At 35.2% G+C, this 25556-nt stretch overlaps 2 protein-coding genes across 11 annotated transcripts in view; both read right to left on the bottom strand.

The window, feature by feature from the left end:
- LOC129775399 (dual oxidase maturation factor 1) overlaps window positions 1-25556 on the bottom strand; it is a 217456-nt gene that overhangs the window by 189532 nt on the left and 2368 nt on the right. The window lies entirely within an intron of this gene.
- LOC129775397 (uncharacterized) lies at window positions 681-9093 on the bottom strand. Of its 6 annotated transcripts, none has more exons than XM_055780109.1 (4): window positions 4660-9093; window positions 4520-4594; window positions 4298-4465; window positions 681-4243 (listed from the first exon to the last, which is right to left on the bottom strand). In XM_055780109.1, the coding sequence occupies exons 3-4, from the start codon at window positions 4439-4441 to the stop codon at window positions 914-916; spliced, it is 3474 nt and encodes a 1157-aa protein (XP_055636084.1). In that variant the 5' UTR covers window positions 4442-4465; window positions 4520-4594; window positions 4660-9093; the 3' UTR covers window positions 681-913. The 6 variants fall into 6 exon arrangements, with proteins under 6 accessions (XP_055636084.1, XP_055636083.1, XP_055636082.1 ...); XM_055780108.1 differs by having other exon boundaries at window positions 4298-4468; XM_055780107.1 differs by having other exon boundaries at window positions 4298-4594.

A 25556-nucleotide genomic window follows, 5' to 3' on the forward strand; every position in this document is an offset into this window, starting at 1 on the left:
CTACGAGAATATTCTGAGATGGTGGAGTGTTGGAATTGACCCATCTGATCATGGGAACCATTTTAAATTTCAAGAAATTTACGATAATGGACAAGTCCTAAGGCTAATATTTTTTGGAGGCGATAGAATGTCGATTTTATCATTTGAATTAGAAGCATACCATCCTACGAGAATATTCTGAGATGGTGAAGTGTTGGAATTGACCCATCTGATCATGGGAACCATTTTAAATTTCAAGAAATTTACGATAATGGACAAGTCCTAAGGCTAATATTTTTCGGAGGCGATAGAATGTCAATTTTATCATTTGAATTAGAAGCATACTATCCTCCGAGAATATTCTGAGATGGTGGAGTGTTGGAATTGACCCATCTGATCATGGGAACCATTTTAAATTTCAAGAAATTTACGATAATGGACAAGTCCTAAGGCTAATATTTTTTGGAGGCGATAGAATGTCGATTTTATCATTTGAATTAGAAGCATACCATCCTACGAGAATATTCTGAGATGGTGGAATGTTGGAATTGACCCATCTGGTCATGGGAACCATTTAAAATTTCAAGAAATTTACGATAATGGACAAGTCCTAAGGCTAATATTTTTTGGAGGCGATAGAATGTCAATTTTATCATTTGAATTAGAAGCATACTATCCTCCGAAAATATTTTGAGATGGTGGAGTGTTGGAATTGACCTATCTGATCATAGGAACCATTTAAAATTTAAAAAAAAATCCACGCGAATGGTTGAGGTTTATGGCAACTATTTTTTGTAGCCGATGGAATGACAATTTTTTCATTTTTGACTTAGACGACAGGATTCTATCTCGTTTCTGAAAGGACTCAAACTGGACAAATAAAAATACTTCAAGTTAAAAGGTAATATAAAAATTTATTGATGAGACTTAAAAATTATATCATTTTAATTTTCGAACATATTTCACATTGTTTTGTAGATGGAATTTTTAGCACCATATTTGGGGCGCATCTACTGCAACACCTCCGTCCACATGATTGACATGACAAAATTAGTGATTTCAAGCTGCTGCAGTATAAACAAATTTTTATTACTGCTGTATTTAGGAGTTTTATTTTGATTTGTTTCCTCTCAGAATCCATGTTTCCTAGCCCGGTCAACGGTTTCTTCAAAAGAAAGTTTTGTGCATATTTAGCTACATATACACCACAGTTGTAGTCGTCGTTTTGCTTGTCGTGCGCAATATTTTTCGAGCCGCTTTGCCAATTGGTTGAATCAAATGGTTGATTTTTAAGTCTCCGAATAGAGCTTACTGCCTTCAAAAATTCTTCTTGTACGTCCTTCAAATATGGGGATGCTGTTTCGAGAGGATCTAAATAAAAAGTTTCTCTATTCATAAAATCAGCAATGAAGAGAACCCAATGGTTCCCTCTTCCAACTTGCTTGGTGGGTGCTTGCCCAGCTCTAACATTCAAAGGAACCACCCATACTCCCGATGTATTGGTTAGAACTGGTAAAACATAATCTCGTTTCCTATCCAATACTTCTTTTAGTTGAGTTGTATCAAACAAGTTTCTCGACATGTAAGTTGATACCAATTTTACGCTTTCGACCTCACATTCTTTTATGGCCACTGCAATTATCGCATCTAAGGTTTCTCCATCCATATATGTATGTGCATCGAGCGTTTGAAGCATTTCTGAGCTTACAATCATACTACTTACTCCTATGCTCTCATATTCTGAAGGAAACTCACCGAAATACCATTTGGTGGTAACTGGAAATTCAAATCCTTTGTCAATGAATTGATGAATAGAGGACAGATTACAGGTAGTTTCTAAATCTTCTTCTAATGATCTTTTTCTGTTGTTATCACTGTTTTCCTTTGAATCTGGGTGCTTCTGTGTTGATTGTTCAAGTTGTGTGTTTAAGCTGTTAGTTTCCTGCTTCTTTTTCTTCTTGAACAAGTGGGTTGAAGCATCTTTTTGAAAGTATGGACTATGCCATTCGTCCTCTATGTCTTCTACGTTTCCGACAAATCTGTCATATTCTGCGATTCTATCATCTTGACGTTTTTTAGCATTACTTATTCCTTTATCAGTAGCGTATATATCTTCAATGTCAAAGTCGGAAAAGTGGAACAGAGATTCAATATACGATTGTAGTTTTCGAAGAAAATGTGTTATTCTTTCGTAGAGCTGACCTTTCATAACATTGTGTTTCAATGTTCGGAAGAAGCTTTCAACCCTTGCGTTTGAAATAGTATCCGGATTCGAGTCAATTTGAGATACTATTATATTTGACCACAAACAAACCACAGGCATGTATTTTTTCAAGGCGACATCTTCCAAGAATCCTTTGAAATACAGTGGGTTCTGTGATCCTTGGCTGAGATCATCTATTTGTTTTAATGTTGTTTCAAATGTTTCTTTTAACAACGCATAAAAAGGCGATCCCAAGAAGATTTTGTCCTCATCTTTTTTTAGAATTTCTGGTTCACCGATGCCAGTATAATCAAATTTACCAGCGCTTTCTGAATCGAAGCTTGTTCTATCATTAATTTTTGCATCTAGTTCTTTTAGTGATGTCTCAAGCATTCGGTTCTCATTTGCAGATCCAAAAATGCATGTCATAATGATAAACAGATCGATTAAGTCCACTAAGTTTGTAGCACGTACAGCCAATCGCATACAGTCCATGAACTTATGTTTTATGTTGATTGGAGCAGATTTCAAGTCCTTAGAAACTACATTCATGAAATGACTGTAGCATAAATGAATGATAGTGAAATTGAGATTGAGTTCTCTTATGCAAACTTTATAACAATCTCGGATATACTCTGGTAGTGTATGGTGTTGATTATTAAGAGCCCGTATCAATCCACCAATCAGTGACCAGCTCCAATCAACACTAACAATTCTCGCTATTTTATTCAATTTATTCATAGAGCTGCCTGACTCGTACGAAGCACGAAATATATTCAACCAATTGTGGAAGTCTACTGTTTTTTGGCTTTCAGTCACAAAGGTTGTTACGGGTACACTAAAATTTGACCGGTAATTGTATGCGACCAAAACATATATTTGAACACGCTTCTCAGCTTTTGAATATCGTACAACCGATCCAGTACCATCCATGTAGAAAATAGGACTGTAAGTCTTGTTTTTTCTCAGCTCTTTGAACATTTTTGTATTAAAACAAATTACACCAAAGGGCTTTCTAAACACATTTTTGATATAAGATCCGTTATCCTCAGACATTTTTATCAAATCTTGAAAATCATCAATATCCCTGTTAAGCTTCGATTTAGCTTCACTGCTAATTTTTTTCAATACATTTTTGCTGACAATGTCTACCTTCTCGAATGGTTCCCTTTTTTTCTTTTCGTTGATCAACTTAGTTCGTAATTCAAGTGGTTTTTGGAGCTGCAGTTTTTTCATATTTATGTTTCTTTTTACTCCTTTGCAATATGCCGCTTTCAGGTTTTCCCCGTGTATCAGGGTCATAGCGACATTAACATAGACATCGACTTTATATATGTTATCACCATCCGTAACAGAAACAATTTTGAAACGATAAGATCTGCAGGTCTTGTGAGCGCAGACACCATAAAATAGCCAGCCAGATTTGTTGCAATTATGAGAATTTATATTGATTATACAATAGATATTGAATTCTTCATATTTGATTTTTAACAAATCTTCTAAGGCCACTATAAAAGGCCTTCTATGCTTTTGTTGCTTATATTTAGCATCGCCAACCTTGGTTTTGCTTTGCATTATATTATGTTGATCATAATGTTTACACATTTCAATGTTCTTCTTGTTGATGTAAAAAGAACACTCGTAAATTGAAGCACCACTATAAAGTCTTTTTGTGGCAGTTGCCCCACATTCCGCAACCTTGACATTGTATTTGATCCTGTTACTGTTGCCTTTTTCTTTTATCTCTTTTCGTAGGTTTTCAAAGTCCGTTGTATTGAACACAAGTTCAGTTACATCTACATCACTGCTATAAGTAGTATCTTGTGATTTGGTCGATCCTTCAAGATCATTGGTATCAAATGAAACAATCGAGTCTTGCATGTCGTTCGTTGATCTCTCTTGCATTTGACTTACTGATGTTTCAAAAATGCGACATTCAATTTCTGGAGCATTAAGTTCCATTCCTTTCTTACATACTTTTGCAGGAAACTCGACGGATAATGATTTTATTTCGACACGCGATAAATCTGTTCCTTTCAATAAAAATCCGAATGGAGGTTGCTGAAGAATAATACATATTAATACATGAATAATTAATTGGAAATGTCATCTTACTTCGTTATCTTTTCCCGTATTATCAACGCCGTCAAAAGTAGTACTTTGAGAGTCGGCCAATTCCTCGAAATCGTTTGTGTCAAATGATACAAATGATAATGTTCTTGTTTCGACACGTGAAGGAGATGAGTTTGTTTCGGACATATGATCTGTTTTATTTAATAAAAGCTGCTAAATAACAACTATTAATACATGAATTAATAAATAGAAATGTCATCTTACTTCATGAACTCCAACGCAGTCTTGTGGCAAGCAGGCACTTTCATTCTCAAAAGAACATTCTTTGAAATTATCGATCTATAAAAATTTGAAGTTACTGTATGGCGTGACTATTTCAAAGCAATTTGATATTTTACACTTACGTTATGACTTTCAGCGGCAATTGAATGTTCAATATTCTGCGGAAATGATTTCACATTGAAAATTTCAAAATAGTTTTATTAATTTCAGGAAGCTTATAACAATTATAAGGGTTCTCACCTTTCGTTCTGCACGATACTTCTTATATGTTGGATTACAAGCGAAGTTATTCCTAACTTTTTTTAAGTTAGGTGCGCATTTTTCGTTTAATCCCATTTCTACAAGAATTTCTTTCAGATTCTTAGAATTCAATTCGAATAGCTCATCCAACTCTTCTCTAGCGATCAAATCATTCGCTGCATCCCAACAATTCTGCAAAGTAATCTCAGGAGCAAACCGTTTTACGGATTTTCGATGTTTCATTAGAAGGCTTTTGATTACCTTCATACTAGGATAGTTCGTTTTATCTAATCCCATACGCTCCAAAATTACTTGCATGTTCTTAAAATTTAACTTGAAATCATATTCTAGGCACTTGGTTGAAATTAAACTGTTAACCGCTTCTAAACACATCTCTAAATTAATTTTATAAGAGGATGCCATCTTCACAGTACACATTTCTCAATCCTTATAGTACTCCGGTTGGAAAGGGTCTGACTAAATTTACTGTAGGAAAAAACGACACTAGTTTTCAAAGTCCAAATTTTCACTATAACTTTCTCTAATGGTTTCTAAATACACGTGGTGAATAAAAACTTATAAAGATGGATCATATGCTGCTCTGCTACTTTTATACTCCCTGAAATTGGTGGGGTGTTTGTCCTGTCGGCTTCGCTCGGTTAGCTCGGGTGATATTAGTTTGTTGTGTTGATACTGCTTTCATCTCACTTTCGCACGTCTCTCGGTGATGCGATTGAATGAAAAGGATAGAAATTGTTTCGGCTGGTGTACGGAAAATTAGTGTTCCAAACGAAATGGATCGTCGTGGAATGGATCATGTTCTGCTCTGGTGGGGTATTTGTCCTGTCGGCTTCGCTCGGATAGCTCGGGTGATATTCGTTTGTTGTGTTGATACTGCTTTCATCTCACTTTCGCACGTCTCTCGGTGATGCGATTGAATGAAAAGGATAGAAATTGTTTCGGCTGGTGTACGGAAAATTAGTGTTCCAAACGAAATGGATCGTCGTGGAATGGATCATGTTCTGCTCTGGTGGGGTATTTGTCCTGTCGGCTTCGCTCGGATAGCTCGGGTGATATTCGTTTGTTGTGTTGATACTGCTTTCATCTCACTTTCGCACGTCTCTGGGTGATGCAATGGAATGACAGGTCATGTCGCAACACGTATGCGCTCGCTCCGCGTGGCGCAAACAGTAGATATTATCGTCTATTACTGCTATTAATCACCTAATATTATTCTATACACTAACTTAACGAACCAAAAAAATAAACACCCTTATTCTTGTTTTCGAACGAACACAAAACGTTCGAAAGAATGCCTCATTCGTATCCTTGGTTTCGTACGAAAGAAATCTATCCGTTCGAACATTCGAACATCGTTCGTTCGAACGAATTGCCCTATCCTCGTTTTCGTACGAAAGTGTTTTTTCATCGGTCAGTCAAACGACACTTTTGAGTAGCGAATCAGATGAAGCGTAGAAGAAAATTTAATCGATGTTTACGTTTTTGTGGTTTATTCAGACGCATAAAATACTCAAATTGATTTTCTCTAATGTTTATTTTAATTAGGGTGGGAAATTTCTATAGAAGCAGATAAAAAATATATAGACATGATTTCTTGATCTGTCGATATTTTCAATTTCGCTGCCGGAGAAAATCGTTTGGTCGTCGAGGATTAAATGAATTGCTGCTCGTTTGTGTTGAACAGGTGAACAATAATGGCTTGAGAGTTTTTAACCTGTCCTCAATTACCATCGCCAAGGTTCGAGCCATACAAATTAATAGTTTAGTTAAACGTTTTGTTTCTGAAAAAAATAATACGTGAAAATTGATGATAATTACTTAGTAGAATATCGACATGCTGAAATTTAAACTGCTTAGCCGGATGATTTTCAATTTTTATCCGTTGAATCCATTCCACGTACCGTGTTTCATCCCTTTTGATTATGAAATGATATTCCTGGTCGACATCTCTTCTTATAATAGGAAACAACGGAAATTATGTGACTGTTGGATTTCGCGTTATGATCATAGGCTTTAGTATCACTAACGCAAATTTCTCCATATTTTCATACCAATTCGTTCAACTTTTCAGACCCATTTATCATTGGGTTCTGGTGGAAACATTCAGAAGCTCTTTTAATAATACATTTAAAGAACATGTAGCAATAGTTTCTATTCATGTTTTTAAAAAGTGAACTCAGGGGTATGAATGCCACACAGAAAAAAGCGCAATTTTTATTATGAATTAATTTTGTCGTAATAAAATTTTTACTGAAGTCATAGATTAATACAAACTGAACCTACCTCAATTTCCATGCATTCGTCGGATTCCAGCTGTATTCCACTTTCAATATCATCACAACTCATCGCAATCGTTTCATTGCCGAACGAAAATTCGCCACGGCGCAACTCCGCCACCGAATATTTTCATTACGATTCGGCGCTAGAGTACGTGCTCCCGTGGCCGAGTGGTTAGCGTCCCACACTATCATGCCGGGGGTTCGGGTTCGATTCCCGTTCTGGTCGGGGGATTTTTCGTGAAAGAAAATTCTTCCGGCTTGCACTGTGGTCACGCGTATTCTAGAGCTTGCCCCTCCAGAGTACATTCAAGGCGTGTTATTCGGCATAGAAATCTCAACCAAGCACTACTAATAAAAATGACGCAAGTAATGCTGCGTTGAGAAGGCAAAAGTTTCACTGGAACGGTAGTGCCATCCAAGAAGAAGAAGAAGCTAGAGTACACAACTTCACTTTGGTGACTTAAGATAATAGCGCTGACTTAGTATTTTTTTTATTTTGCGCTTTTTTATGTCGAAATATTTTTCAGTGTTGATCTTAACGCCTACAGAAAATGTATAGCAGACCAGGAGACAGACACTTCTGTCGTCAAAAATTTCGGCGGTCGACGCCATATTTGAAAATGTCGACGCCGGTTTTTTTCAACAAGAAAAATGGGGCCAACGGCGACCGCCGCTAGCTTATTTTTCTAGTTGACTCGATCGGCTACGGATGTTTTTAGTTCATTCAAGTCTGTTCAGAAGATCGGGACTATCCTGTACCGCCTAGTATGGAAACGACCCCGTGTTAACACTAGATTTACCAGCTATTTATATATACCTATTTCTACCAGCACCAGTCAAAATGACTGGTGTATAAGAAAAAATGAATATTGTGGTTCCAGTCTGTACTATTACTTATCAAATGGCGAAAATAAGTTGAACAATATTAATTGTGATAGATAAATGGACTAATAGACATTGTCAAATAACAAAACACTTAATTGTTTACAGTTTGTTGCTCACAATAGATTTTGCAGTGTATACACTTTCTACATAGACTTTTTTTGCATTTATTGCAAATATTTGTAGTCTTATTGTTATTAAAATATTCTATTTGACACCATTTGCGTACAGAAACAGTGCCATTTGTAGTTGGTATATCAGCTTCGTGTGGTATTTGCCTTGAAGTCTGATATTCTGAAGCAAGTTCTTTTGCTAATTGAAACAGAAAGTCTTCTCGTGAGATATTTTCTCCTGTTATGTTTTGTTCAATATCCAGCTATTTCTTCCGGCTGAAACTAAATTATTGAAAAACAGTTGAAGTGGTCACCTTCTGGAACCTGATTTCCATTCGATCAGTGACATCGACGCCAAAATATGTCTGGTTGCCAATAGAAGCGCGTATCGTTCCAAGCAACGAAGTATTTTGAGATCTTAATTTTAACGCCAAAGGAATACTTGTAAAAAATATCAGTTTTACGCTCCTTCATGGTATACGGTTCAAGAAATTTCATTACGACAAATTTGCATAGGGGGATTGATGCATTTCGAGTCTCGCTTTTTCCTAAATAAGGAAAGCCATTTATCACATATTTCGTCTCTACATCAGACGCCAATTAGAATTTTATGCTAAATTTATGGGGTTTGTTTGGAAAATACTGAGTAAATCTGCATCTGGCCTCCGATGGAAAAAGTTGCTTATCCCCGGTAATATAAGTTCATCCCCTGTTTGAAGCTATTTCCTTCGTACGCCCCACGCGCGCACAATATTGCAAGAGATGCCTTCAATTTTTCTTGTGTAATTGTCCACTTTTTTCCAAAACTCGAGAGGCTTCTAACTCTGTACAAATTCGTATATGTTCCAAAATATGGTTATCAATCAGTAATTGGAACGCACTACTTAGATTCCCGTTCATAATATTTCTTTCAGCATGTGCTGTTGGACCGTGTACATCTTTGAAATTACTATGAACTAGTAATCTACCAGCAACACCTCCTTCTTCAATTCTCGTTCAAATAGTTCCGTCTAAAGCAATTTCAGTTTGCTGATTTTGTACGCTTGATTGGAATTTTTACGCAACCACTGTCGCTTGGCTCATCTATATTGTCATCATCAGGAATTTCCTCATCACTACTCTCGATAATAGCACTGTTATCATCACTTCCTTGAGAATCAATTTTTCTATCTAACAAATCATCGCCGCTGTCGTATAATTCACTTTCCACATCTGAACATTCCAGAGGTATGCTGGTTGCATTTTCTAAATATGCAGAACATTTTCAGGGGCTGACAATTGCTGTCAAAATATGTTGAAATTAAAACGCTCTCATACATTTCTTCATAGAAACATGCACCAGTCAGTTTGACTGGTACTGGTTTAAATGTCAATAACAAAAAAATATATTTGTTAGTAATAAATATTAAGTAACATTAAGTTTATAAAATGTTTTTTCTACTTATAGCTACAAAAGTCATAACATCATTTCGGAAAGCAAATGTAATATGTCGTAGGAATTTTAAATTGAAATTGCACGACCAGTCAAAATGACTGGTCTGGTAAATCTAGTGTTAAATAAGTTGCAAGTGGTTGCTCACGGAAGTTACGAAGGCTAAATTCGCGTTCAGTGGATTCAGTAGTAGATGTATATGTATGACAGAAGTGGAGAAAAAGGAATGAAAATGAACAATCGATCATTACCAGAAGTGATGACAACGCGGTTAGATCCAGGAAAAAATCAATACAGTTTTTTTTTATATAATTACGCCTAATTGATCTACTGATTGTAGGACGTATTCTATTCATTTAAAGTGAATACTCACGGGAAAAAGTATGGCGAAATAAGATTTAAATTAATAACAATTTGCAGAACAAGATATTTTTCTCTAGGCTCAATCTGAGAGGAGAACTTGAATTCCATTACTCAGTGGGTTAGGTATTACCTCTGACTACCAAGGAGTCGCAAAGAAAACCCTATTGTAAGATTTATATCACTTGAAAGCATACGTTTACTTATAATAAAAATACTTCAGCTTCAAGTCGTCTGAACGAGACTGATCTGAGGAGGTTTCTTATTCAGAAAATCGGAACAAAGTCGAATGATTAATATCACTCGATAATAGTCGATTTCAACTTTTTTTTCGTAAATTTAAGCCGGGAGTCTCGAGTCATGGTTAAGAAGTGTTCTCGATGCATCGATTTCGCGAACTGAAAATTAATATCGACTAGCATTTCCGAAAATACTAGACTATCCCATGTTGTAGGTTGCTCAACCGATCAAAAATTCGTTTCCTCATATATTTTCTCAAATATTCTTAATTTTTTAAGCACTTTTTTGTGAGAATATGATGAGATTTTACAATAAAACATGAAACAATATTTTGGAATGGGTTAATCACGTTTTGGAATCGGCGCCTATCCGGCTCGACTAAGAAAATCTAGAACTGGACTATAATATTGATCGGCTAAATTTTAGAGAAACTTAGTTTATTCGACCCAAAAAATTATTTTCTTTTTGAATATTTTTTCATTGACCGATGTAATATTTGGTCCAGAGATGTAAGCTGATTTACATTTAAGCCGCGATTCATTAGCCATCGAAGCAAATTAATTGGTCGACTTAAGCTGACTTTCTTGTTATGAACGATCAATTTTTGAAGCCGCCATTCAAATTCAAAAACGATTATTTTAGCAGTAGATGCCGGTTTGATGACTAATGGAAAGACTCGTGTGTCTAATTAAAATGAAAAAAATGTCATTCCATCGCCTCCAAAAAATATCAGCCTTAGGACTTGTCCATTTTTGTGAATTTCTTGAAATTTCAAATGGTTCCCATGACCAGATGAGTCAATTCCAACACTCCACCATCTCAAAATATTCTCATAGGATGGTATGCTTCTAATTCAAATGATAAAATTGACATTCTATCGCCTCCGAAAAATATTAGCCTTAGGACTTGTCCATTATCGTAAATTTCTTGAAATTTAAAATGGTTCCCATGACCAGATGGGTCAATTCCAACATTCCACCATCTCAGAATATTCTCGGAGGATAGTATGCTTCTAATTCAAATGATAAAATTGACATTCTATCGCCTCCGAAAAATATTAGCCTTAGGACTTGTCCATTATCGTAAATTTCTTGAAATTTAAAATGGTTCCCATGACCAGATGGGTCAATTCCATCACTCCACCATCTCAGAATATTCTCGTAGGATGGTATGCTTCTAATTCAAATGATAAAATCGAAATTCTATCGCCTCCAAAAAATATTAGCCTTAGGACTTGTTCATTGTCGTAAATTTCTTGAAATTTAAAATGGTTCCCATGACCAGATGGGTCAATTCCAACACTCCACCATCTCAGAATATTCTCGTAGGATGGTATGCTTCTAATTCAAATGATAAAATCGACATTCTATCGCCTCCAAAAAATATTAGCCTTAGGACTTGTCCATTATCGTAAATTTCTTGAAATTTCAAATGGTTCCCATGACCAGATGGGTCAATTCCAACACTCCACCATCTCAAAATATTCTCGGAGGATAGTATGCTTCTAATTCAAATGATAAAATTGACATTCTATCGCCTCCGAAAAATATTAGCCTTAGGACTTGTCCATTATCGTAAATTTCTTGAAATTTAAAATGGTTCCCATGACCAGATGGGTCAATTCCAACACTCCACCATCTCAGAATATTCTCGTAGGATGGTATGCTTCTAATTCAAATGATAAAATCGACATTCTATCGCCTCCAAAAAATATTAGCTTTAGGACTTGTCCATTATCGTAAATTTCTTGAAATTTCAAATGGTTCCCATGACCAGATGGGTCAATTCCAACACTCCACCATCTCAGAATATTCTCGTAGGATGGTATGCTTCTAATTCAAATGATAAAATCGACATTCTATCGCCTCCAAAAAATATTAGCCTTAGGACTTGTCCATTTTCGTGAATTTCTTGAAATTTCAAATTATTCCCATGACCAGATGGGTCAATTCCAACACTCCACCATCTCAGAATATTCTCGTAGGATGGTATGCTTCTAATTCAAATGATAAAATCGACATTCTATCGCTTCCAAAAAATATTAGCCTTAGGACTTGTCCATTATCGTAAATTTCTTGAAATTTAAAATGGTTCCCATGACCAGATGGGTCAATTCCAACATTCCACCATCTCAGAATATTCTCAGAGGATAGTATGCTTCTAATTCAAATGATAAAATTGACATTCTATCGCCTCCGAAAAATATTAGCCTTAGGACTTGTCCATTATCGTAAATTTCTTGAAATTTAAAATGGTTCCCATGACCAGATGGGTCAATTCCAACACTCCACCATCTCAGAATATTCTCGTAGGATGGTATGCTTCTAATTCAAATGATAAAATCGACATTCTATCGCCTCCAAAAAATATTAGCCTTAGGACTTGTCCATTGTCGTAAATTTCTTGAAATTTAAAATGGTTCCCATGACCAGATGGGTCAATTCCAACACTCCACCATCTCAGAATATTCTCGTAGGATGGTATGCTTCTAATTCAAATGATAAAATCGACATTCTATCGCCTCCAAAAAATATTAACCTTAGGACTTGTCCATTATCGTAAATTTCTTGAAATTTCAAATGGTTCCCATGACCAGATGGGTCAATTCCAACACTCCACCATCTCAGAATATTCTCGTAGGATGGTATGCTTCTAATTCAAATGATAAAATCGACATTCTATCGCCTCCAAAAAATATTAGCCTTAGGACTTGTCCATTATCGTAAATTTCTTGAAATTTCAAATGGTTCCCATGACCAGATGGGTCAATTCCAACACTCCATCATCTCAGAATATTCTCGGAGGATGGTATGCTTCTAATTCAAATGATAAAATCGACATTCTATCGCCTCCAAAAAATATTAGCTTTAGGACTTGTCCATTATCGTAAATTTCTTGAAATTTCAAATGGTTCCCATGACCAGATGGGTCAATTCCAACATTCCACCATCTCAGAATATTCTCGGAGGATAGTATGCTTCTAATTCAAATGATAAAATTGACATTCTATCGCCTCCGAAAAATATTAGCCTTAGGACTTGTCCATTTTCGTGAATTTCTTGAAATTTCAAATGGTTCCCATGACCAGATAGGTCAATTCCAACACTCCACCATTTCAGAATATTCTCGTAGGATGGTGTGCTTCTAATTTAAATGATAAAACTGTCTTATCATCGGCTACAAAAAATGTCAGTTGTAATTAAAAGTTATTGGTATCTTTTTATTGGTATCTTCACCCACATGGTTCTAAAAAATAACACTAAAACGCGATTGAAGAGAATCCCCGGCAGAGCCTTTTTACTGTTTACGCCCCAAACTGCTCGCATCAGCTGTTGAAGACATCAACGACCGGTGAGCGACATACCCAAAAGCTCCGAGAACGGTCGCAAGTGGAGCGCCGAAAGCACGCGGGGCTCCCTTGTGTGGACGGATTATTCATGTGACGATCGCAACGCGCCGCCGCCACAGTCTCTCTTTTACATCCGGGTTCACCATATAGGTGACTGTTTTTTGTTGTTGTTTATCTGCCAGCAGCCACTTTTCTCGTTCTTTTTTGTCTGTGCTTTGAAAGCTGTATTGACTTAACTCGAACCTAGAGATGCTTCAAAATGAACAAAACAATGTTGGTGCACCGGGAAATGTGTCGGTGTTGAATGTTGACAACGAACATGTCATATCAGATTTTGAAGATTTGAAGAATATTGAATATATTAAATTTGTGTGTTTTGGAAAAATAAAGGTACGCTACCTTCAATACGTTTACAGTGTATCCATTATAGAGCTGGTGTGTTAAGACGAGCGCGATTATCGAAGACTGATAATGGCGGAAAACGGAAAAAAGCTGAGCTGAGTTGATGTAAGCACTTCCGAAGACGTGAGACGTGTTATTGCATAATTTTTAAGAGGAGGAATAAACGAATCAAACACTGATGGATATTTATTGCGCTCGTGGGATATTACAGTGTTTGTTGGAGCATGTCGTTTGCACGTTTGTTTGCATTGAACACGGGTAATAGACAACTATTTGCATGCATTTGTGGGCCCAAATTCTGTCATAAAGATTTGAGTTATAAAGTTCTGTAGGAAGCACGAAACCGTGGTTCTATAGTCTATGGGCCTGATTCTCGAATACAATTCACTGTGGAAACGAAATGAAATGTATCCACGATGACAACGGTACGGTGTCAACATCTGGGTACGAAATTAGTTCCCCACTAAAACTTTGCCATAAAAATGAAACACAAATTTCTGAATTACTCGAAAATTTATCAAGCAAACCAAATTTGGCATGTGGAGGTTTTAGGATGCAATAAATATTTCTATTTCTATGGTGGTTAGACACTCCTCCCGCTCTCTAAGGGTGGGCTGTCATACAAATCAAATACAAATTTCTGCATAACTCGAAAACTAATCAAGCACAATTTGGGATGTGAGGGTTTTTGGGTATGAAAAATGTTTCTAAAGTGGTATGACCTCCTCTGGAATGGAGAGGGGGTCCTATAAAAATATTACACATATTTCAACCAAAAATATTCCAACCAAACATGACAATTGAAAACTTTCGGAAAACTCTGAAGGAAAAACGGAAAATTCGGAACTTTAAATTCCCATATGTTCTACAATTACATAGTGACAAGTGCTGTTAGTCATTAGTTAGATCGCCGGATGTGTTGATAAGAGCAGAACTCGAGGATGGAATTGTCCGATTTAGGGATGTCTTTATACTATCATATTTTCTGTATAAACCATTTATTTCATGTAACGGAGAAACATGTTATTTGCATGTGGTTGAAAAATCTTGAAAGATAATTGTGTTTGAAAATAATCTGATATTATAATGATGAGTTTTGTTAGAAATACTAGGAATTTTATAGTAAAAGGTAAATTCAACGGGGTCGATTAGAAGATCAATCAATGAACTGTTCTGCGATTGGACTCATGAACTTGCGCTTAGTAAGAAAACGTGAATGTTTGAAGGTATTGATAACAAAAAACAAATTTTGAGCGGGACGAAGTTTGCCGGGTCAGCTAGTGACATATAATTAAGACGAGCTTGGGTATGTTGAAAAGCCCTTAGTCTCTAGTTTCTAATTCTACCGTATGGCGTTGAAATTATTCAAATTTTAATGTTTTTTAACGATTTTCCTCAAAGAGAAATTATGAGCATGGTTTGTCCAGCTCTGATCATGATTTGTCCAAAAAATAGTTTGTCCGGTTTAAGAAATCACAATTTTTAAATGAAAAAACTCAATTTTTCAAGTGGATGTTGCATTTATCATTGCTTGAGTTTACTGTCATCATTTTGATCCATCCATAATTTAGGCTTTCTTCAGAATATTGCCTTTTCTTGGGCATTTTGAAAGTGTTCACCCCAACACAGAGAAACTTTATTTCTGCTATGCGCGAAGGACACAATAAACAAACTGCAGCGCGCCAAGCGGATGCCATAGAAATCAGGTGGACAAAACAACATTAGTGAATCGGACAACTCATGATCTGAATTCAGGTCATCTAAATGCGTTAATTACATGGTTTAGCTATGTAAATCTGATACAAATGGTATGCAAGCATGATGTTTAGAACATTTGTACGTGTTATAATCCAAAAAAGGTCTGAATACGTGCCAAATAATCATCTGGTGATTGATTAAAAGTTAGCTCAAGTGAGGGGCGCTTTGACACCAATAGCATGTGGATTTTATAAATCATCGTCATATAAAAATCATGAAGAAGACAATATTATTTATATGTTTTGAAATATTCGAATACCTAATTTGACACAGGTGCGTTGAACTAAAGCATTCAAAACAGTGGACAAACCATGATCATATTATCGACTGGACAAACTAAAATCATTTACCTTACCTATTTGATTGAAAACATCGAGAAAAGTCGTTAAAACTGTTTTTAAATTGAAGCAAATAAGAATTAAACTTTGGACCAGTGTTGCCACATTTTAATCTGTACCATAGGGGTTAAAAACCTTACTCATCTGTACTTTATCTTCCAAAAATCTGTACCATCGAAAATATTCGTTGCAGAGAAAAATCCATTTTATAGCATAAAAAATACTCATTTATTCACTACAAATATCACATTTACATTTCATTCGCCATTCGTGTGTTTGATGATGCCTATACATAGTTTTTCAGAATCTAGATTGGATACTATCATTTATTAAAAGTTTCGAGCTGCCGCACCAAGTGATACTGCGGCGTAAAAGTAATCATATACCTTAACCCTCTACAACCCAACCCCGCCTTTATTTATTTTATTTATTTATTTGCTCATAATAATTGTGACTTAAGACAAAGTCTTCTTTTCAATGCCACAAAAAGAATTCATTTGGCTTATTTCATTCAATTAAAAACTAAACTACACTAGTTCTTGAAGGTGCCAACTATTTATTGTTCTAATTCATGCTATCAAATCTAGCAAGGAGTTCCCGCTTAAATCCTGAAGCGGATTTAATTGATTTTATGTTGATAGGTAACGCGTTCCAAATTACAATGCTTCTCACGAAGAATGACTGTCCATAGTACGAAGATTCATGATAAGGAATTATGAAGTTCATGGTTCGAGATTGCCGCATTGGAATCAGCTTACTAAAAAGGTAATTAGGCTTTCTTGAGGTAACTATTTTGTGCAAATTTAGACATGATCTGTATTCCAAGAATTGCCAGAATGAACACCCTATTAGCGTATTTTGTAGGTACGATACTCTACAGTATCTCGATAAATTATAAATATATCGCAGACTAGCATTCAAGGCTGCTCGCAACTTATTCAAAGAAGCTGCCGTTGCATTACTATAAAGAAAATCACAGTACATAAAACGCGGCAAAACCAACGTTTTGAAAAGCTTAATTTTGGTACCAACATCTAGATGTCTAGTAGTAAGATTAAGCTCCCATAGATTTTTCTACACTGCATGTTCACATAACCATCCCAGGATAGGTTATCGGTGAAAACAACACTAAGGTTCGATGCTTTTTCCACAAATTGTACTACATTCCCGCCTATGAATAGTTCAGGAGCTCTCGGTGGAATCCTAAGTCTACTAATTAAGAGCGCTTTAGTTTTCATCGGATTTATTTCTAAAAGGTTTCTACAGGAACATTCGTTAAGGTTTCTTAGATCGTGATTTAGTTTTCTGGCCATCTCGTCAATGCTTGATTTTTTTTCTTCACATAGGTAAATCTGAACATCGTCCGCGAATAAATGTACGAAGCAATAGTGAAGAACCGAAGGTAAGTCGTTTATACATAACGAAAACAGCAGAGGGCCTAGAATCGACCCTTGTGGTACACCAGTTTTGAACTCTTGAAATGATGAAAAAACACCGTTATGATAGACTGTTTGGATACGATCAGTAAGATAAGATTTAATCAAGTTTACAGCACCTCCAGAAAATTGAAAGACTGACGATAGTTTACTCAGTAGTTTAGTATGTGACACACGGTCAACACGGTAAGAACGCCACTCCTTTTTTATCGATAGCATGGGACGCTTTAGACGGGCTTCACGACTTTTTTTTTAATTACAGTGAAAGCTCTCTATAGCGACATAGTAAGGGACCATCGTTATAGAGAACTGTCGCTATAAAAGATTGTCGTTATAGAGAGCTTAGATGTCGCTATAAGGAGAGAAACGCCCAAGCTCACGCAAAACAATTAAATTATATTAGAAACAAAAGCAATTGATGTCTAACCATCTTGAATCAAAAAACGTTAAACAATGAATATAAAAGCTCATTCGTCGGATACAAATTTTTCTCTAGATAGAAAAAAATAGCATTTTTTTATCCCATCTGTTTATTTTTATGTTTAGGCTCATCTAGCAATTCAGCTGTAACAGAGCCGAATTTATCGTGTACATTTTTCTCATGTTGTATATTACACAGTAGCCATTTAGGCGTAAAAGTATTCCTATCTCATCAATACACACTTTTATCTATCACACATCAGCCGTTTAGGCGTTAGAGTATACTATTCTATCGATACACAACACATGTCGCATTTTTCGGCGTGAGAATATTCCTATTGTTCGAATGTTCACAGTTGGACACAGCGGGACTGTTGATATGAGGCTTCCATTGTTGTGTTTATAAATGACACCAATTACCGAAGCAGCAGATCGATCGTATGTGGAATGAGAGGCTGGGATCACCATCACATGATGATTGATGTATGGACTTAATAGCTAGAATAACACATAAAGATAGTCAGTTGAGGGCCCTGAGTTATAAGCTCATGATTGTTCGCTTAGTAGCGGACACGCAACCACTTAGGCTACGAAAGACCCAAATTGTAAATTGTCAATTGATTTTTTACTAATAAACCAGCATAGATAATCTGGAAAGCATCTGCTTGCTGGTTTTGAAAGGGTGGGCTTATAGTTGATACTCCGTCAGGCCCTGATCTGAAAAATGATTGATTTTATTTATCCCATCGCCAGACAAAATATACCAATTAACATCATTGAAGCCAGTATCCTTACCCTTTTCACGACTTTAGTCCATATTTTTGATGATGAATGAATTGTGCGGCACATTGAATTCATTAGACAATGTTGTCTTTTTAGTGCCCTTTTCGAACCTTCGAATTATGTTTAATTTATTTTTAGCGTTAAAGATTTTTGTGTATTTCAACTCATTTTGGGCAGTGAATGTTTTCGAAGTGAAACAAACGATACTCCAAGTTATTGCCTGGATTTAATATCAAATGCTTTATCCATATAACAATTGCACAAACAATACATTTATTTATTACAAATTTAATGCAATTTATTTTTTTTGCTCTAGGACGAGATTCTTGTACATACAACAACTCTTCGATCAATTTGTTTCAATGAGCTTTCCCTATCTTTTATTGTTTAAATTTCTGTTTTTGTAAGTATCCGAAATTTTAAATCAGTTGGGCGTGAATAGATGTTCACAGTTGATTAAACCTTATAATACACAACATAAACTATTTACGTTCGCAGGCACTGACATCGACACACACACTATCAGTGGAGTGAAATTAAAAATGGTCGCAATAGAGAAGGTAATGTTTAAGTAAATAGAAGCGATAATGTGTCGTTATAGGGAAAGGTCGTTATAGGGAATGTCGCAATAAAGAAAAGAATTCCTATGCGATTTTGAAGGGACCTTTGGATATGTCGTTAGAGATTTGTTGCTATAAAGATTGTCGTTGAAGAGAGCTTCGACTGTATTCAGACATTATTTTTCAAAATACTTTCATCTATCATAAAAACACATTGGTTTAATGTTGGCTAGTTTCTGCTAGGAGTATTTTATGTTGAAAGTCGAAAATTCGAGATAAGAAAGAAAAAAAATAATTCGATTTCGGTCGTGCACTCCAAACGAAAAATGAGCACACTTTTTGAACATTCAATTGGTGGAAAAATTGGTCGGTAAGTTTATTTTGAGTAGTATTTTGCGTTCGACATCAAGTTTTGTTGTTATGGTAAGAAAAAGCTACAGTTTTTCGGTAAAAACTATAACCCGCCTGGTAGATCACACCATTAAAGAATATGGCGAATCCTTCGGCTGAAGGAGGCCTGGGTTGATAGCTCAGATTCGGAATAATATCGCACTTTGGTCTTGTGGAAGACCATTTGGATGTGGCTTGCACTGGAGAATTAAACACTTGGAAAATCAAACACTTTGGATACTACTAAACATTGGATGGATTTATTAGCGATCTGACACTAGTAAAAGTTGGAATTCGAATGGAAAAATATGTAATGGTAGGAATGAATTTACGTTGGTATTTGTTTAGTTTTATGCTTTACTTCGGAAATTGTTACTGTCTGTAGTTGTGTTCTGCACCACACACTGCATTTAGAATCGGAGGGAGTGATTTGGATGGGAATAAGGATAGGGATGGACATTGATAATTGGGAATAGGGATTCTTGCTCCTTTTCGCGCTCTCAGTCGCGAACACCGCCTTGAGGCGGTGTTGGGCGGTTGAACGAAAAAAATCAGACTACTGTTGAAGTGTAATCTTCTGAAAATTAACATCGGATACAGCTGTTTTGCATAAATTTAGTCTATTTTTGTGTCTTTTAGGTTTGTTTTCCAGTACGGTATGGGGACATGACGAAGTAGATTCAGAAGACGACTTCGGGAGCGATGGTGAATTCTACAATGACATTGCCAGTATTTTTTAAGTATCCAAGCGAAACAGCCATAGTCGAAAAATCTCCAGTTTTTTTTAAATTTTCACAGCTTTATTCAGCTTTTTTATTTCTTCGGCATTTTCATGTTTTTTATTCCTCAAAATAATTTTCTTTTCTTCCACTCGTGCGTAATTGTGGCTGAATATTTTTTTTTAAATTCCACAGAAGTACAATATGGTGGATTTTCACTAATTTACCCCTCTTCTATTGATATTCAGTTCGATTATGAAAATTATGTCGGTTTGGATAATGTTTATATTGGTGCTGCTATTGAAACGTTGATCAATGAATATTTGTCAATATGTAAAATTTCACACAACGCCGTAACTGATTTCAAGACCAATTCGATGAGGTTTTGCATTACACTCTGCAATCAAGTTCTAAAGCTATTTTAATTTCAATAATCCTTTAACACGTTGAACCCCGCGTCTGTCCCTAGGGGCCGACATTGAGCTTTTTGGTAGGAAAGCGCTGACTCACTGGGACTGACAATTACAAAAATAAAAAATATACGGTTTGTTTTCGGATGTTTTACAAAATGTTATTACATTTTAGTCGAATTTCTGACTATTTTCTTTTAAGTATTTTTGGGAACTTAGACCGACACTGATATTGTGAAAACACTCTTGATGTGGGCTGAATGGGAAGCGCAGCAAGAAAAAATCGGGGCTCAACGTGTTAATCATTAAACAATTGATTGATAGAAAGGCATATGTAAATTTTTCTCTCCTTCAAAGTCTTCCAAATATTTCAGGATATCGATAATGAATTTAGGAAGTTCTGAAACCTGGATTTTATTCATTTCACTGTAAACCAGGGATTCTCAAAGTGATCGATATCCCCTAGGGGTAAATATTGGTAAATATCGGAGTTGAAATAAACGAAATCTGATTTTGGGGGTCCACGAGGTCTAAAAATCGACCCCTAACTACTACGGCTACTAATAAAAATGACGCAAGTGATACCTACAATGAGAAAGCAAAAGTTCCACTGGGATTGTTAGTGCCATCCAAGAAGATATCTCAAAGAATGACAAAGGGTTGGTCATAATCGTAGCAGTGACAAGTGTTTATAAGTCCGATCAGATGATATCCCTAGTTTTGGCTTGCTCTCTATTTGACACATATCCGCGATTTAACACAAAAGAAGTCATGATCAAATTCAAGTCCCAATATCCTCCTGATAGTTTACTGTATAACAAGCTTGCGTTTAGATTGCCAGATCATTTGTATTCTCAAATTCGTTGAAGCTTGAATTATAATACACTTACCTAGAAAATCACCAGGTCCATCCATCAGACTAAATTTTATGTTTTTTTCTCCTTAGTTTACGATTTCAATTATTTTTTCAAAAATTTATCACCTACTTCGGTAATTTGTGTGAATAGTTATAAACCACACTTAATATTGACTGAATTTATTACTGAGCACTAGACTTATTTGTTTTGTTGAATTTTGGTGAGAAAATTATGTCAAGTTTACTTATTCAACCAACTGCAAACTTTTTAAATTGGTAGGTATTTTGTATGAATAAGAAAAAAAAATAGAAATTGAATTTTTAAAGTCATTTGGCGATAGGGGTCTGTGGTATCACTTCGTTCTGGAAAAGAGGTCTCTCGCCCAAAATACTTTGAGAATCCCTGCTGTGAACCGACGCAAGGAAGCAAAGATGTATGTAGCAAGGATGCTACATACTGATACAGTCACAGTTTTTTAACGGTTTTTTTTAACGCGGGGGATACGTATTTCGTAAAAAAACGCTTAAAAAATCGCGTTAATCGGAAAATCAGCGTAAAAAACCTCGTAAAAAACCTGGGTGTATATCCTAATTTTTGTTAGTAATATAAATAAAATTGTGATATAAATTAAAATCAATTCTTCCAGCTTTTTCCAGTTTTTTTTTCAATTTTTTTCCAGTTTTTTAAAAAATTTTGTTGGCATCTCGACAATGACCAAGAAATTAAAGAACAAAAAAAAAGATACCAAAAAAAGTAGCCAATGTGTCAGGCCTACTTGTAGGACCCGGAAAGTTCACTGGATCCGCTGACACAACGAAGTCTACTGAATTTAGAAACATAAAAAAATCAGGTTCTTTTTGGAATCCTCATTTCAATATTAATTTACCGATTTTTCGGACTGAGGTTTCGAAATCCTATCAAGTCCAGATATTTTGCAAAACTCCCGGTCGCCCACGTATGCTCACCCCCAAGAAATCATCCACTTCGAAGCGAGCGTTTCACCCTCTGATGTCAGGCACGATAGAATGGATCATTTCTCAGATACTCCGGACAGAAGACTTGCAAAAACCCGAGATGCACATCGGAAACGCAAGTCATATACCTTAAGGGAGTATTCTAGTCTAGAAATCTGAAAAAAAGCAAAATTTTTTTCCTTCATATTTCTATAGTTTAGGCATTCAAGAAAATACCCTAGAAAGGACTTATCGAAAAATCTATTGCTCAAATGATAATTATATATTTGAATTCAAGTTATGTGTTGTCCAAAATATAATAATAAAATAATTCAAGGTTATTCACACAACTTAAATATTGATTCTTCATTTCCGTTTCTTCAGTTTCATTTATTTTATCATGATCCTTTAGCTTTCTTAGTTCGTGAATTTTCAGCTTTTTTTGCTTTTTTCAGTTCTACAAATTTTCCTTTCTGCTTCATCCGTTCTTTCTGCTTCCTCAACTTAGCTAGTGTTTGAATTTTCTTTTTTTTCCGTTTTACCTCAGTTTTCCTTTTCCTTTCCTCAAATTTTTAGGCGCTTCGTCGTTGTTCGAAAAAGCAATGCTTTATCAATACACAAAATTCGGATTTTTCCATTTTTTCACAATAACAAAAGTTGCTTCACTCTCAATGCTGTAATTTACGAACCAATCGATCGATTGCTGTTGAATTTTGACATGTATCCGTTGAAAGATGGTGCTTTGGGATAGTCAAGTAGATTTTTGCAAGAGGCGCCATCTAAACGTCAACCTTATGAACTTTTCTCAGCCGAACTGTTATTGGTAATTGTTATTCACATAATTATTTTTAGAATTTAAAAAACAAATACACCTTTGAAAACTAATTTTAATTTTCAATTTTTTCTCAATTAAAGTAAAAAAAAAAAATTATTTAATATTTTTGATGAAACCGATTTCCTACATTTAGTCAAAGAACTGAAATTTTGAAGGGCTTAGAGATTTTGAGTGAGAATATCTTTGCAATCTTGAGTTTTTTCGCATTTTTTTAAATACCTCAAAAATTATGAGACTTACAAAATTTTGGTTCAATAATGAAATACAGGAAATCGTTCAATTTTTCATAAAAAATATCAAATATCTTGAAAATTAAAAGTAATTTTCCTCAAATTTTGTTTTTAATTCTAAAAAATATATGGTACAAACATACATATATCATATATCATTATTTATATATATACCATACAATTACCAACAAGTCATCCATACAATGGCAGAAAGGCACTGCTACCGATGAAGAGTTTTTCCAACATCAACTTTTTCATGTTTTCTTTGAAAAATTACTACTAATATTTTACTCGTAACATATTTTTGTGTAAATTATCGCGATTGACATGTTCTGCAAACTTTTTTTTAAACGAGTAAAACATTATTTTTTTCAGTAGTCTCCAGACAAAAATGCCATATATTCCAGAAACTATTAAAGATATGAAGTTCACATCTTCGTCGAAAATTTAATGAGATCTAAAACTTTGTCGAATACTATCTACACTCGACAAAAAAAATTGGACGAACAGAGTGAGTTTTAAGTGATTTTTGACATGCTGTAACTTCTTGAAAAATCAACGCAAATCGATGGGATCGTTTTGAAGCTGCAACTTTTAGGTGAAAATTTTACCTATATATTTTATCTCGGTGTGTGTTGGTCAGGGTGCCAATGAATGTATGGGAAAAAATCGACCCTAAAATTTCAGAAAGTTACCCCATAAAAAATTTTTACCACCTCGAAAAAAATCCGATGCAAAATATCAGCTCAATCGGACTTAGGGGAGAGTGGCACAAAGCGGTCAAAGTTTGATTTTTTTTAAATCAAAAAATCGCCCAAGGAAGGAGTTGAGGAAATCGGGGTTGTCGAAAAAAATTGTTGATGCCAAATGTTAAATGTCGAAATTTTTTTTGTCAAAGATCGACAGTCTGAGATTTTTTTTTTAAATACGAGACGAAACGTATGGTTTTAAGTGCCAATAAAAATAGTTATCTCGATTTTTTTCATTCGGAACTTGTTGCGAAATGTTGATTTGCATGATAATATACCCTATGCAAAATATTAGGTCATTCGAACATCATTTATTAGTGTTGCAGAAGTTAAAATTTTCGTTTTTTTGAAAACCGAAAAAATCACCGTAAATAGGGGTTTTCAAAATTTTGTTTCATGTCAAATGTCTTAATATTGCATGACACGTCGAGACTTACGGTTATGTAATTTTTTTTGTCAAAAATCGACTTTTCAAATGGAAAAACGACCAAGCGCAAAAAAAAAATTTTTTGACAATTTTTTTTTTTCGAGATAACAGTAAACCTCGAAGAGTAATGCAATTTCACGACCTTTGGCATCAACAATTTTTTTTGAAAACCCCGATTTTCGGTGATCTTTCGTTTTTCCAAAAAAAACTCAAATTTTAATGTCTGTTACACTAATAAATGAAGTTGATTTCCTTTACTCCCCCTTTGGGTGATTTTTCGATTTTCAAAAAACTCAAACTTTGACCGCTTTGCGCCACGCTTCCTTAAGTCCGATTGAGCTGATATTTGGCGTAGGGTGTTTTTTCGAGGTGGTGAACATTTTTTATGGGGTAACTTTTTGAAATGAGAAATGACCATATTAAGGTTTTCTGGTTTTTCAAAGGTTTTCTGGAATAACAATTTTTTTTGCTAACCAACTCAACGGCAAATACAATTAACCTTATCAACCAGCTTTTATATGGTTCCTAGAACGTTCCTGTAAGATTTTCCCATACAGAGATATTTCAGTTTAAGTTTAAGTAAAAAATCCTCAGCTATCAAGAAAAAATATAAAAAAATATATCGTCCTCTAGTCCAAAGCCACGAAAACAATAAAAAACGACTACAACCAACAACTACGAAAATAAAATTCGGCTTCTATGCCAGTTCAATTTTTTTTAATAATTGCTAGCTCATTGGCTTCAATTTGATATATCCATCATGTAAAATGGTTCAGTGTTTCAAAAGTTATGAATTATTAAAAAAACTAATTTTTGGGAAAAAGTGGAAATAATTG

The sequence above is a fragment of the Toxorhynchites rutilus genome, chromosome 3 (genome assembly GCF_029784135.1).
Source record: "Toxorhynchites rutilus septentrionalis strain SRP chromosome 3, ASM2978413v1, whole genome shotgun sequence".
NCBI classification, from domain to species: Eukaryota; Metazoa; Arthropoda; class Insecta; order Diptera; family Culicidae; genus Toxorhynchites; species Toxorhynchites rutilus.

What these genes read in the sequence shown, in the direction of transcription:
- LOC129775397 (XM_055780109.1), bottom strand. Translation starts at nt 4,441, where the DNA reads ATGTCCGAAACAAACTCATCTCCTTCACGTGTCGAAACAAGAACATTA. An exon ending in ATACGGGAAAAGATAACGAA is followed by an intron (nt 4,244 to 4,297) that starts GTAAGATGACAT and finishes ATTATTCTTCAG; the next exon opens with CAACCTCCATTCGGATTTTT.